The sequence below is a fragment of the Hypanus sabinus genome, chromosome 18 (genome assembly GCF_030144855.1).
Source record: "Hypanus sabinus isolate sHypSab1 chromosome 18, sHypSab1.hap1, whole genome shotgun sequence".
NCBI classification, from domain to species: Eukaryota; Metazoa; Chordata; class Chondrichthyes; order Myliobatiformes; family Dasyatidae; genus Hypanus; species Hypanus sabinus.
Window position 1 is genome coordinate 41,140,232 of NC_082723.1, and position 15,566 is coordinate 41,155,797.

Consider the following 15,566-nt stretch of genomic DNA (forward strand, 5'->3'; position numbering starts at 1 on the left):
TCCCCCTCCCCCTTTCTCTGTATGTCTCTCTCTCCCCCTCACCATCTCTCCCTCTCCCCCTCATCGTCTCCCTCTCTCTCCTGCTCGCCGTCTCCCTCTCCCTCCCCCTCACCGTCTCCCTCTCCCTCCCCCTCACCATCTCTCCCTCTCCCCCTCACCGTCTCCCTCTCTCCCCCTCACCGTCTCCCTCTCTCTCCTGCTCGCCATCTCCCTCTCCCTCCCCCTCGCCATCTCTCCCCCCCAGCTATTTCTCACCTCTCATTGCCACTCTCTCCCCCTCGCTACTCTCTTCTCCCTGTTACACTCCCCCTCTCCCTCTCTCTGTATGTCTCCCTCTCCCTCCCCCTCGCCATCTCTCCCCCCCCAGCCATTTCTCACCTCTCATTGCCACTCTCTCCCCCTCGCTACTCTCTTCTCCCTGACATCCTCCCCTTCTCCCTCTCTCTGTATGTCTCTCTCGCCCTCGCCCTCCCTGTCTCCCCTACATCCCCCACCCCTCTCACACCTCCTCATGCTCCCAGCACACCTTAGTCTCTCAAGACCCCTCCACCCCCCAAGTGGTTTCACTTTTGTCTATCCCTGGAGACCTGCACACCTCTCGTTCGGTCGTGGTTATTGCTTCATTGCTGTTTATAAGCCTGCGGCTGTCAGTGCTGTGGATGCAAAGAGAGGGCAATGCTCTTCAAGTCAGAAGAATGATGTTTCTCCATGTGCGTTATCTTCTGCCATCCTCCCCTCCCCTCCCCTCCCCCCACTGCACCCTGCAGGACCTGAGGCACATTCGTTCCCACATCGCCCTAAATGGCTCCTGCTTGCTGTAAATGATTACAGTAATAATTCTGTATAAATTTCCTGCTGTTTTGTCTCCTGTCTGTTGCTGAGTTCACAGCTGAGGCACACACTGCTGCTTTTATGATTTCTGTAAGGATCAGCCTTTTCCTGCGGTGAACTTGGACGGGGCACCTTTGAATCCCTGCCAGCTCCTCCAGGCCTCCCCGAGGTTCTGGTCCTCTACCAACTGCTTCTCCTTCATTTTCTGCCTCTGCCTCTCGCTTTACCGCCTGCCCTGTTGTTCGATCCCCAGACTCGATGTGAAGATAATATTGGTTGTGGACAACTATTGTTGCTTTTCCTTGGTGATTGTGTCATGTGACTGGCTAGATTTACATTCATAGAGCTGGGCTCCAAGGACCTCAGGCTCCATTGGCATAAAAAAACGATCGGGAACCCCTGTTCATAGAGCAATCCAGCATAATACAGGCCATTTGGCCCATCAAGTCCATGCCAACCAATTGCCTGCTTTCAGCCCAGAGTCCTCCACGACTCTCCCCACTATTCAAGTGCTTCTTAAATGATCCTGTTGTACAGCCTCTGGCAGCACGTTCCAGATACTCACCATCGCCGTGTGAAAAAGGTTCCCCTCGGGTTCCAAGTTTTTCTCCCTCTCGGCATAATCTGTCTCCCCCTGTTTTTGACTCCTCTAACTCGGGGGAGAGCTCCTTTCCTATGCTTCTTGTAACGTTAAACACGTTAAAAGGTCAGTCATCATTCTCCTTCATTGCAAAGAATAAAGGCCAAGACTGACCAGTCTCTCCCCGTAGCTCATCCTGGCAACATCCCTGCAGATCTTTTCTGCACTCTTTCCACTTTAACCATGTACTTCCTATGATAGGGTGACCAAATCTGTACCTGGTACTCCAAGGGTGGCCTCATCAACTGCTACATCCACAGTCAATGCCAGCACGCTAACTGCCCCCTCCACCCGTGATATTGCTTTCCTTTTCCTTCGTCCCTCTGTTCCTTTGCACTCCCTACCGTCCTACCGTTCATAGTCTGAATCCTACGCTAGTGTGACTCCGCACACTTGTATTAAAATCCATTGCCCACTTCCCTAACTGCTCACTTTTCCCCAATAATCCACAATCTCCTTCTTCATGGTTCTGTGCCATTTGCAAACTTGCTGATCGAGCACTGTCCATTCACATCCAGATTGTTGGTATAAATAACCAATAACAGTGATCTCAGTACTGACCATGATGGCACCCTACTGGTCACCAATCTCCACCCTGAGGAGAAGACTTCCACCCTCCACCCTCAGCTTCCAATTTTAAATCAACCTAACTCCCTCCTCCTTTACTGTATTCCACGGGACTTAGCTTGCCACGCAGGATCCAGTCAAAAGCCTTGCTAAAGTCCAAGTAGACAACATCCACTGCCCTTAACTACTCTTCTCTTTACTTCTTTAAAAATCACTGGAAGATTAATGGAGTGTGGCTTCCACTCACCGAGCCATGCTGACTCCTTCCAATTAAACTTTGCAGATCTAAAACCTGGTAGATTTTGTCACTCAGACTCCCCCCCCCCCCCCCCCCCCCGTTGGCTTCCCCACCACTGATGTCAGGCTGGTCGGCCTGCAGTTCCTGGGCTTGTCCTTGTTGCTCCTCTTAAACACTGGAGCGACATTAGCCAGCTTCCGGTCATCAGGAACTTCACCATTGCTAATGATGAAGCAAATATCTGTGCCAGGGCCTCCACCATATCCTCTTTGGCCTCCAACGAAGTCCGAGGATGCATTTGGTCAGGCCCTGGGGATTTACATGTCTGATAATGTGAATGTTCTCCAAAACATCTCCACTGCTTCCCTTTGCTTTTGAACAGCCCAGATTTTTCTCCTCAGTAAACAGCAAGGAGAGAGATTTGATTAAAAAGAACACCCATCTCCTTGCAGCTCAAGATGCAGTCAGCCCTGCTGATCTCCAAGAACTAACTCTCTCTTTCATGCACATGTGCACAGCTCAATGAAACAGTGATCTTCTGAGATCAAGGTGTAAAACAGCGTGTATCACAGACACCACATAAAATAATATTAACCACTAAAAACAATTCTGTAGGTCTACAAGTTGACATAGAGTGCATATATGACAGAATAATGCTACTGGTGCTGTCATAAATAATGTGTTCTGGGTGTTCAGAAATCTCACAGCCTGGGGAAAGCAACTGTTATCTGTTCTAACTGTCCTTGTTCATATTCTGCAGTACCTTTTGCCTGATGGTAGGAGGTTAAAGAGATTATGGGATGGATGGGAGGTGTCCTTGACAATACTGAGGGCTCTGCAAATACAGCACTTCTGGGGTATGCCCCGGATGGGGGAGGGGAGAGAGACCCCGACGATCCTTACAGGGTCTTGCAGTCAGATAGCTTGCAATTCCCATTCCAGGCGGTGGTGCAGCTGGTTAGGACCCTCGTGGTGATGCTCCAGTAGAATGAAGGCAGGGAGCCTCGCTCACCTCAATCCCCTCAGGAAGTGGAGACACTACTGTGTTTTCTTGACTAAAGAGGGGGGTGTTGAGGGACTAGGTGAGATCGTCCGTGACGTGCACTCCTGGAAACTTGGTGCTCCTGACTCTCACCATGGAGGAGCCATTGATGTGCAGTAGGGAGTGGTCAGACTTCCTGTAACCATCTCTTTCACCTTGTCCACGTTCAGACTCAAGTTCTTGTGTTGTGCTAGTCTGCTTACTCTTAATATACAGATATAAACTTTTGGGACTTTCCTTAATCAGACCATTTCATACCATCTCTTTGCCCACCTGATTTCCCTTAGGAGTGTTTTCTTAAAATGTTATTGTCATCAAAGGACTCAGTCACTTTAGCATTGTGGCTAGCACAACGTTTTACAGTGCAGGCGATCAGGGATCCATTCCCGTCACTGCCCATAAAAAGTTTGTACGTTCTCCCTATGACTGCGTGAGTTTTCTTTGGGTGCTCAGCCTTCCTCCCGCTGTCCAAAGACGTACCGGTTGATAGGTTAATTGGTCATTGTAAACTGTCTCATGGATTAAATTGGGGGATTGCTGGGCAGCGCGACTTGAAGAACCGCAAGAGGCTGTTCTGTGCCGTACCTCAATCAACCAACCTCAAATATTTTCTTGACTAGAACCTTAATATCTCACACCTTGCCGGGCTTGCCCTTTACCCTAACAGGAGCACACTGCCCCTGAACTCTTAGTGTCCACACTCTTAAAAGCCTCCCACTTATCATTCGTTCCTTTTCCTTCAGTCACCCTCAGCTAGATCCTGCTTAATTCCCCAGCAAACTTACCCCTGCTCTAGTTTACTAGTCACTAGAGTCAAAGAACTGCCTGACTGCCTCTGTTATTTGCCCTGTCTTGTTCCCAAGAGGAGATCCGGTATTGCACCTTCTGAAGTAAGGCCCTCTATTTGTCAACTCAGGAATCTTTCTTGGATACATTTCTCAAATACTACCCCATTCAGCCCCTTAACAGTGGGGCTGGCCTAGTTACTATCTGGGAAATCAAAATCTCCTACTAACTCAACCCTATTATTCTTACAACTATGAGAAATTTCTCTACGTGTCTGCTCCTCAGCTTTCCACTAACTATTTGGAGTCAATAACACAGCCCAACTTCCCTTCAACAGGTACATATAATGTCAGAGAAATGTATACAACATGCATCCTGAAATTCTTGTTCCTTATTTCTGCGCATCTGAACTCTCTGTACGATCCTCCAAATATATTATCTCAACTTGACGCCGTTACTTCTTTCTTTATCAAAAAGGCAACTCTGCTTCCATGTTTACCTTTAGTTCTGTTATGCCTTTAGCATCTGAATGCTGGAACAATGAGTTGCCAGTCCTGCTCTTCCCTCAGCCATCCGATGGTTATGAGCTGATCCACTCCCCGTGCTTACTGAAATAAATACATTTGAACTGAGTGTTCCTTTCACTGCTTTTAATGTGCTCCTGACTAGCCCGATTACTAACACAAGAAATGTTGCATTTACCAGAAATCTTGAGCAACACATGTAAAAAGCTGGAGGAACTCAGCAAATCATGCAGCATGTATGGAGGGAAGTAAACAGGACTGATTTCCCTCCATAGACACTGAGCTCCTCCATCTTTTGTGTGTGTGACCCTGATTACTGAACTTTGCTGCTTTATCTGTGATTTGCTCCTGCTCAGAGTCCCACGAGCAACCCTTCCTGTGAGGATATAGATCCTCCTCTGGTTCAAGTGCAACCTGTCCCTCTTGTACACGTTGCCTCTACCCTAGAAGAGATTCCAATTGTCAAATAATATAAATTTCTGCCCCTACACCAGCTCCTCAGCCATGAATTCATCTGGCCCCTCCTGTTCCTGACCTGGTTCGCATGGGGTGCAGAGAGTAATCCGTAGATCACTGCCCTTGAGGTTTTGCTTTTTAACTTTCTTACCTAACTCTCTCTATTCATTATTTGGGATCTCATTCTTTGTTTTATCTGTGTTGTTTGTTCCAACATCTTGAGTGTCGGCCTGGAAAGGGTCCCATCTCTGTGGAAGACATCATGTATGGTCCCAGTACTCAAGAAGGACCAAACAAAAGTCTTGAATGACTATTGTCCAATGGCCCTGACCTCACACTTCATGAAGACCCTAGAGAGGCTGGTCCTGGCTCACCTCCGACCCCTGGTCAGATCAGCCCTCGATCCCCTGCAGTTTGCCTACCAGGAGCACATTGGAGTTGACAATGCTGTCATCTACCTGCTGATCAGAGCCTTCTCCCAGGGCAGCACAGTGAGGATCGTGTTTTCTGATTTCTCAAGTGCCTTCGATACCATACAGCCTCATTGGTGGGGGAAAAGCTCCATTCAATGCAGGTTGGCACTCCCAATGAGGCTCAACCTGTCTTTTACAAAGCTATGCTGACTATCCCTAATCAAACTATTCATTTGTTGGAGACAGTTTATCTCAGCCAAAAGATATTAAGCTCCTGAGAAACTTGTACAAGGTTCCACAGCTTTGTCAATCTGCTGATGATTGTAGAATAATAAATGATGCTTCACATTCAACTAGTCCTGGGTATTATCTAGGATATTACTAGTAGTACCGGGTAGTAACTGCAGTTCAGTGCAGGTTTGCACTTCCATTGTATCCTGGTTAATGGACTACCTGACTGGCAGAACACAGTTTGTGCGGCTTCAGGGCTCTGTGTCAGACATGGTTATAAGCAGCACTGGGGCCCCACAGGGGACTGTATTGGCTCCCTTCTTGTTTACCTTGTATACCTTGGGCTTTAGATACAACACTGAGTGATGTTTTCTGCGGAAATTCTCTGATGAATTGTTGGGTGCACAAAGGGAGGACAGGAGGATGAATACAGGGCCCCGGTGGAGGATTTTGTCAAATGAATCATCTGCTGCTCAACATCAGTAAGACAAAGGAGATGGTGATAGACTTTAGGAAGACTAAGCCTGCACTGTTCCCTGTACTGTTGATGGTGAGGGTGTGGATGTAGTGAGGACCTGCAAATATCTAGGGGTGCACCTTGATGACAGACTTGAGTGAACACCAACACAGAGGCTGAACACAAGAGGGCCAGAGTCCCCTCTTCTCCTGAGGAGACTGAGGTCCCTTGGAGTATGTAGGCCTCTCCTTCACATGTTCTGTTGTTCCCAGTACAATCTTCTATGCGGTGGTGTGCTGGGGCAATGACATCAACTCGGGTGATGCCAACAGGCTCAATAAACTGATTAGGAAGGCTGGCTCTGTTATAGGAGTCAAACTGGACACACTGGAGGCTGTGGTAGAACAAAGGACCCTACGTATAATCCTGGCAATTCTGGACAATGTTTCTCACCCTCTGCCTGCCTCCTTGGCTGAACAGAGGAGCACTTTAGTAATAGACTAAGACAGCTGTGCTGCTCCAAAGAGTGCTGTATGAGATTATTCTTACCCTCGGCCATTAGGCTCCATAATGAGTTGACCTATAGCCAGGGAAGTGATGACCTCCTCTTGTTAGACTGTTGTAGTAACTTACTTTTATTCTCTCTTACTTCTGATATTTATATATCTGTGCCCTTGTAATGCTACTGTGACACTGTAATTTCCTTTGGGATCAGTGAAGTATCTATCTTTGTACCATGACCTCTGGTTGTTCATTCTCCTGCTCTAAAATCTTGTGTAGTTGCTCAGACATCCTTGACCTTGGCACCTGGGAGGCAATGCTCCATCCCGGTGTCTGTTATGAGACAATTAACTCTTTAAATAGCAATCACATTAATTGTGTACATTAACTGTACTTAATCGACAGACCTTACATTTTACAAATGCAACAAATAACCATTTTAACCTTTGGGTTAAATCTGCAGTTACAGTTCTTTATATAGTTTTTATTAATAGCCTTATTTAAAAAAAATTAGATGAATTTTGAGCAACAAGTACAAATTGCTGGAGGAAGTCAGGAAGTGAGATAGTGTTCATGGGGGGGGGGGGGAATAAATAGGCAATGTTTTGTGCCAAGACCTCCAGCATTTTGTGTGTGTCACTCAAGATATCCAGCATCTGCAGAATCTCCTGCGTTCACTCACTAATTCCATTTGGTGTCATTTGTGTAATGGCCATCGAGATTCTGCGTCCTAGAATCTTGCATTCCAAAAGAAGCAGATAGACAAAACTGGGAAGTATATTCACGTTACTGAACCAGCGTCAATAGCTTCAAGTACAATTACAGAATGCCACAGGGATCAGTGATGGGTCCGTTGTTGTTTGTCATCTATGTCAATACCCTGGACGATAATGTGGTTAACCGGATCTGCAAATTTCCAGATGACACCAAGATTGGAGGTGTAGTGGACAGCGAGGAAGGCTATCAGATCTTGCAGCGGGACCTAGACTAGATGGAAAAATGGGCTGAAAAATGGCAGATGGAATTTAATGCAGACACGTGAGGTGTTGCACTTTGGTACCACTGTGTGGTAGGCCTCGCACAGTGAACAGTAGGGTTCTGAGGAGAACAAACAGATCTTGAATACAGATCCATAATTCATTGAAAATGACATCATGGCTAGATAGGGTTGTAAAGAAAGCTTTTGGCACGTTGGCCTTCATAAATCAAAGTATTGAGTACAGGAGATGGGATGTTATGTTGAATTTGTATAAAATGTTGGTGAGGCCTAATCTGAAGCATTGTTTGCAGATTTAGTCAACTACCTACAGGAAAGATGTAAGGTTGAAAGAGCATAGAGAAAATCTACGAGGACGTTGCCAGGTCTGGAGGACCTGAATTATAAGGAAAGATTATATTGGTTAGGACTGTATTCCTTGGAACGTAGAAGATTGACAGGAGATTTGATAGAAGTGTACAAAATTATGAGGGGTAAAGATAGGGTAAATTCAAGCAGGCTTTTTCCACTGAGGTTGGGTGGAACTACAACCAGAGGACATGGGCTAAGGATGAAAAGTGTCATGTTTAAGGGGAACATGAGGGGAAACTTCTTCACTCAGAGAGGATTGTGAGAGTGTGGAGTGAGCTGCCAGTACAAGTGGTGCAGGCAAGCTTGGTTTCAATGTTTAAGAGGAGTTCGGACATGTGCGTGGATGGTAGGCGTATGGTGCTGATGCAGGTTGATGGGAGTAGGCAGTTTAAGTGGTTTGGCATGGGTGGGTTGAGGGGCCGGTTTCTGTGCTGATCTTCTCTATGACTTCAATTATCTTCATACTAGTAGCGCAGGTCCATGGAACATAGAACAGCACAGGAACTGGCTCCTTGGTCCACAGTGTCTGTTCAGACCATGGTGTTAAACCAATCTCCTCTGTCCCAATGTAGTCCACGTGCTTGTCTGAATGCCTCCTCAAACACTGCCATCATATCTTGCAGCAGTAATTGGAGGAGGCTCCGGAGAGCCAGTATGAGGAGTCCTTGAATCACATCACAGAGTAAAACACTAATAATCTGGCATCCAATTCAATATAGAACAGGACTGCACAGGGTGGGTCCAGCAGCCCAAATTTCTTGTGCCAAAGGGCCTGTTAATTATGCTTAATTAAACTAATCCTTCAACTAAATTAAACCACGGCACAATGCGTAAGATGCTACAGGGCTCCAGTATTGTCTATTCAATAACTGTGACCTTCTATTTGCAACAACTGTGAGGGAAGAAAGCTCTGAGGCGCTCAAGGAAGTGTTTTGAAGGGTGCATCAACAAAGTATCAAAAAAGCAAATATGCTGTTATGCAAGAGGAAATGGTTTATTTAGTTTTGGAAGGAAGTGAATACACGTTGTAGTTGAAATTATTATTCAAAAACCACAAAATTATGACTGAGCTCTGATCATTCCTAGGTCTAATTCCATCTGAAAGAACTGCATGTAAAATACTGCACATGATGCAAAGGATGTAGCCGTTGGCCCAGCTTCAGAAAAGATCTAGGCAATGAAGTTTGCAGAAGGTAGCAATCTAAAGCGTCATCTTTCATTCTGGGGATATCGGCTTCACAGGGAGAGCCAGCATTTCAATGCCCATCCCCATTTGCTTTTGAGAAGATGGTGGTGAGCCTTGAATTACTGCGGTCCTGAAGGTGTGGGAACTTTGGGATTTTGACCCAGTGATGGTTGAGGAATGGTAACATACTTCCAAGTCAGGATGGTGTGAGGCTTGAAGTCCAACTTCTGTGTGGAAACGTTCCCTGTTCTTTTGTTGTCCTTGGTCAAAGTCATGGGTTTGAAAGGTGCTGTTGTAAGGACTCTTCCTGAGTAGCTGTGGTGCATCCTGTAGATGGTATAGACTGCTGTTGTTAGAGGGGGAAGTGAATGGTTGTGGGCAGGGTGCTGATCAAACAGATCACTGTGGAAATTAAACTCATTCCAGTGGGTCTGTATTGATTATTGGGAGGGGCTAAAACAAAAGCATATGAGGTTGCCATTACTATACAACACATGATGAAGAAGTTGCCTAGAGCCTCGGTCATCTGGGCTTTCCTGAAGAAACATGATCGGATAAAGCCCCAGAGCAGGGGTTCCCAACCTTTTTTTTTAATGCTATGGAGCTTTAGTATTGACTGGGGGCGGGGGGGGGGGGGTCTGTGGTCCATAGAGTTAAGATCTGCTCTAAAGTTAAGATTGTTATAATTTGAAGGATAATGGAACAAAATACCATTTGATTTCTCTGTCTCACCCAGCTTTAAACGAGGAAAAAGAATGGTCAGTTTGCATGCTAGGCATGGAAAACCCTTATTTGGGAAAGTTGATTGACCATCACAGTATATCTTTCCCAAGCTGTATGACTGTGCCACAGGCCACAACAGGACATTCTGCTGCATAAACCTTAATGAATAGAAGATTGAATACTACTGAACCTTATCCAATCCAATTTGGAAAGGAAGGCGGGAGAAAGACAAGGCAAGAATCACAACGAAGTAAAGATCAAAACAGCTACAGATGCTGGGAATCTAAAACTAAATCTGAAAACGCTGGAAATACTCAGCAGAACAGTCAATGTTTCAGATTGGACACCCTTTGTCAGAACTGAAAAGAAGTCAGAAAAGTTTGCAGACCGACCCTGTTGGGTTTGTCATCCGGCTCTGCAGTTTGCATTCCTATTTACCAAGTCTCTGTTCTCACCCTCCAACTGCTCCCATCAGCCAGTTAACCTTGTTTGCAGCTTATTCTATTAGCGATACCATTCCCCACCCACCCGCACCCGTCTCCCAGTTCTATAAGCATTTCTCTTCTTCCCCAAAGTCTTAACGAAGGATCCCTGACACAAAACACTAACTCTGTTTCTTTTCCCACATATACAGTTGGACCTTCTGAGTATTTCCTGTGTTTTCCGTTATTGATTGGAGAAGTGGTTTGATAAAGTTGGTGCACTGAGGCATCACAGCAGATCAAGGGTGAGGAAGATAGCAGGAAAATAGTGACAAAGAGATACCACATAGAAATGAGCCATTCAGCCCATCGAGGCTGTGCTGACCATCCAGTGCCTTTTTTTTGCAGTAACCCATTTTACACTCCTTACATTCCTATTAAATGCCTCTCAGATTCAACCATTCAAGGAGCAAGTTACTTTACCCACATTCACATTTTGGCATTTGGAAGGACAGCTAAACAAAATGCAGATATGGAAAGAACGTACAAACCAATACAGACAGCGCCTGACATCCAAATGGAACCCAGATCTCTGGCACTGTGAAACAGTGGCTTTTCTGGATGTGCCTCTAGGCCATCTCAGGGGTCTAGAATTTATGGCGTTGTGACAACTGGAGATAAATTCCCAGAAGTCTATGTTGACCAATTAATGCCGGCAAGCAATACCTGGGAAGTTGGCAAAGTAGGTGGTGAGATTGAGGGTACTTCTGAAGTCAGCCCCTTGATTATTCAGGAATAGTACGCATGACTTCACCAATGAAAGACGAGATGAAGCAATCGTTAAATCCAGCGGAAGATGTTACTCAGCAGAACATGGTGAAGCATTAATTTCAATGTCAGCTTTGTTGCACAGATCAGAGCATGGGGAAATAGGTGAGTCAGTTATATATGTCAAATCCATAAATGCTACCTTATTTTTATGTAGCAATGTGCAGTATTGATTATAAACAATAATTCTTCAAGGTTGTTAATTAACACCTTAACGATTGTGTATGTGAAATACTGTGCTTTGCATTACATCAGTATTTTGTAGAATGTGTGAGAGAGCTAATCTCAGACTGAGAATGCGGTCTCTTCTGTGTCGAAGCTTATGTATTTTACAATGGACTGTGATAAATGCAACCTCTGGCCCACATACTTAACAGCTCTTCTCTTCAGTTTTTCAATTAAGGAAGGAACAATTAAGGACTGGCTGAGAGCAGAGGGGTGCACGTTGTAACATTCCCTTGCTGACCTCTTTGTTAGAGAGGGAGGCTAAACGTCATTTACGCTTGGGGCTTTATTGACAAAGGCACATTTCCAATCCCTCCCTGATACAGAAAATATAAAAAGCGGCAGGAGAGCTGGTGATTAGTGGTCATGCACGTTAGATAATCAACGATGACTTGTAATCCAGCGTGGAAGGCCTCTAGGGCAGGGTGATTGACTTCCAAAATAATGTAAATTCAGATGGATTTTTGGGAACAAAGATGTGGGGTAAAGAGGCAGGAGGTGGTGGGGGTGGCTGGGACTGATGAGAGAGTTCCTTCCAAGAGCTGGTTGGCTTTCTAAATATGAGAAGAGTTGAAGATGTGCTTTTCTGATCCCCTCGTTGGCCCTTCATTCTTCCTCTCGTCTCTGAGCTTCTCCTCGTGGAAGCTCGCGCTCATATTTCTCTCCCGGAGTTTTCTCAGACACAGCAGAGCGCGAGCTCTCTCGATGGAACTACAGACCATAAGTCACAGGCTCCAAAAGTTTCAAAAACAAAATTAAGATAAAAAAAATAAGTAGAAGACATAGAAAAACTGAAATGATTGACTATCAGGAAGATGTTGCTCGAGGAATCTTTGTCCGCTGACCAGAAGTTTTAACAGTCCTATTGCCCAATGGTGACTTACCTGACTTGTGGTTAAGTAACTCTCTCTTCTTTCTGAAATTCATATCCCTTACTTTCAAATGCCTTCATGGCTCCACCATTTCTTCCTCCTATAAAATCCAACAGGTGTGTAATTATTTGAGCTACTAGCCTGTCTACCTGTCTTGCCTTTTGAACCTCATCATTCCCCTGCTAGTTGCTAGGCATTAGTTACTTCCGTTATTTGAAGCCGTTAGTTACTTGAAGCTGATTCCCGAATCCTACTGCTGACCAAACCTCTGTTGTCATACCTCACATGATTCTGAAGAAATTTGACAGCACTTCTGTGAAGGACTATTAGAAATTTTTTACAACATTGAAAGTACTATACAAATGCAGTTTTTTTGTTCCATTTGTAGAATTACAAATGGAACAAAGAATGTCAACTGGACTTTTTCCACAGATGCCGCCTGGCCTGCTGAGTTCCGCCAGCATTTTGTGTGTGTGTTACTTGGATTTCCAGCGTCTGCAGATTTTTTCTCTTGTTTGTAGAATTATTGTCTGCTTTTTTTTTGTTTTGTATATGGGACCAAAAGAAATTTCCTTGGGAAGTAGATGATTTGACAATGAAGCAGTCTCCTTTCGATGGAAGAGGTGGTCTTGCTACCATCAGGAAGGAGAGGTCCAGAAGCCTGAAAGCACACGCTGAACGACTGAGGAACAGCTTATTCCCCTTCGCTATCTGATTTTTGAATGGACATTGAACCCACAGACACCACCTCACTACTTTTTCATTTTTTATTTTTGCACTAACTTAATTTTACTGTGTGTGTGTGTGTGTGTGTGTGTATGTGTGTGTGTGTGTGTGTACTGTAATTCACATTTTTTTCCTTATTCTATATTTCATTGTAATACTACCACAAGACAACAAATTTTCCAGCATATGCTGCTGATATTAAACCTGATTCTGATTCTGACAACCATGCACTTGTCAGCTGAAGCCTCAAAGGTTCTTAAGCATGGATCATAGATTGTTATGCCCTTGTCCTGTACTGCTACAGGAAAATAGAAAATGGCAGGTATAGAGAACTGAAAACATGGAAGATCCTTTCAAATTACACAAGATGTTGGGGGCAACTTAAAAGTGAATTAGGAGGGTACATCTCTGCAGTTCCTTGCTGTCACATGCAGAGCAGTTGTCATAGCAAACCGTTATGCATCCAGGCAGAATACTTTCCAGGGTGCATTGATAGGGTGGTAAATATATTGTGCCTTTATTGGTTGGAAATGGAGTTGAATGGGTGAGAGATTATGTAAACAAACTTCCTTGAATTCATCCGACTGGAGCTGATGACGTTCCACTCCCCGGATCCATTCTTTGCATGGCTGGTGTCACTGTGCAGATCTGAATGTTCCTTTGCAGTGGAAGCCAAGAATTTGCTGCCTTGGCCTAGAGTCATCTGGGGGGTTCTGCCTGCTGTTATGGGAGGGAATGACATAACTTGCAGCTATTGCTTTAACATTGTTGTCCCTTTCTGTCTCAGGTTATCTCAGCCATCTCCAGGATCTCCCATCACACCATTGTCCAGAGCAAAGGCATCAGGTAAGTATTGCATTTTATTGGGTTGCTTTACTGAGACATATCTGAATGTTTACAGTGCATCTCTGTGCAGGGAATGGTATAGAACTGCCTGCCCCTAGGGATCTCAGAAAGCTCCATTTATTGTTTAAAGCATGTATATGTACACAACTCTGAAATCTGTCTTCTCCAGATAGCCATGAAACAAGAAAGAACATTAAAATCATTGAGAGAGAAACATCAAACACACCCACTGCCGCACAAAAAAGAATAGCATCCCAAACATTGACCTCTCTCTCCTGCACAAAACAGAACAGGAACATCGACACCCCCCCAAAAAAAACAATCCCTCCCCTGCATAAAAAACTCTCAACAGAACATTAACCCCAAATACCTTCCACAACAAAACAGAAAAAGAATGGGTGATAAACACAGAGTATATCCGCGTCTGTGCCTTTGTGGGGAAGGGTAGTTTTACATTTGTGTGTGTGGGGGGGGGGGGGAGACGGTGTACTTTACAGCTGTGGGAGTAGGTATGCGTACAGCCTTCAGATGTGGATACGTAGAGTTAAGCAGCCCTTCAGCCCAGATACCCATCCCATTTTCCAACACTTGTATTTCTCAGTGGCTCAAGTGCTTATTGAAAGTCTGTGCTTCCTTGACTTCCTCAGGCAGAGCGTTCCAGCTTTCATCCACCCGTTTGGGTGAAAAATTCTTACTCAGGTCCCCTCTAAGCTTCCTTTAACCTAATAAATTTTCCACTGAAATGGTAATTTTGAAGTGTGTTTTGGAACCAATGCTCTGATTATTTTAACAGGAATTTGGGAGAAGGGCCTGAGAAGTCAGCTGCTGAACCATTGGGATTTCAGAGCAATCTGATAGATAAATAGATACTTTATTGATCCCAAAGGAAATTACAGTGTCATATAGCGTTACAGGTGCATGGGTGACAGGCGATTGGATCTTTACTCTATCAGAGGTACCACAGTTCCTCTCCCTCCACTGCAGTTACCTCCTTTCCAAATAAAACAAACACAGTCAATCCAATCTTTCCTCTTAACTTGAAATGTTGCTTCATAGGCAATGTCCTGGTGATTCTCCTCTGCACCCTCTTCAGTGCAGCCACCTCCTTCCTTTCATATGGTGACCAGAAATGAACACAGTATATGCCTGTGTTTCCATGGTAAAAGCCCTGAGCGTATAAACATTTGTGTGCATGCACTAAAATCCCTCAAACGCCAATGTATCTTTCATGAGATGTGGTATCAGTATTTCATGCAGGAATTCAGGTTAGACCTTATCAAGTTACTGTGTAAGGAAGGCATCACCCTCTCTTCTTTCTACTTAAAACCACTTGAGAGGCTGGCGGAGATTCCCTGACCCTTTCCAATTGTACTTTGTCCCTTTGTACCAGTATTGCACATTAATGCTGCCCACCTTTTCCACTTAAAAAAAGTGTAATTTTCCTTTGTTTCTAATTGGAATGTTCTCTCGTTGGCCGATGTTTCGCTTTAGTTGGTGATAGAGCATAGAAACAGACCCCTTGTTCATAGAAGGTGCACTGAGGATCAAGCACTCTTTTTTTCTCTATTGATCCACTTGATTCTACACTATTCTAGTTATACACAAAAGGCAATTCACCTTAACCTCCCAACCCACACGTTTTTAAGGAGGTGGGAGAAAGCTGAAGCTTCTGAGGGAAACCCACCCAGTTTCAGGGTCATGCAA

At 44.8% G+C, this 15,566-nt stretch overlaps 1 protein-coding gene across 5 annotated transcripts in view; it reads left to right on the top strand.

Annotated features, from left to right (window-relative positions):
- The window catches only part of vav2 (vav 2 guanine nucleotide exchange factor), a 199,361-nt gene that overhangs the window by 100,567 nt on the left and 83,228 nt on the right, over positions 1-15,566 (top strand). For all 5 annotated transcript variants that reach the window (XM_059994267.1, XM_059994271.1, XM_059994268.1 and 2 more), the window contains exon 3: positions 13,804-13,862. In XM_059994267.1, the coding sequence (XP_059850250.1) occupies positions 13,804-13,862 (59 nt within the window). The remainder of the gene's footprint in view (positions 1-13,803; positions 13,863-15,566) is intronic.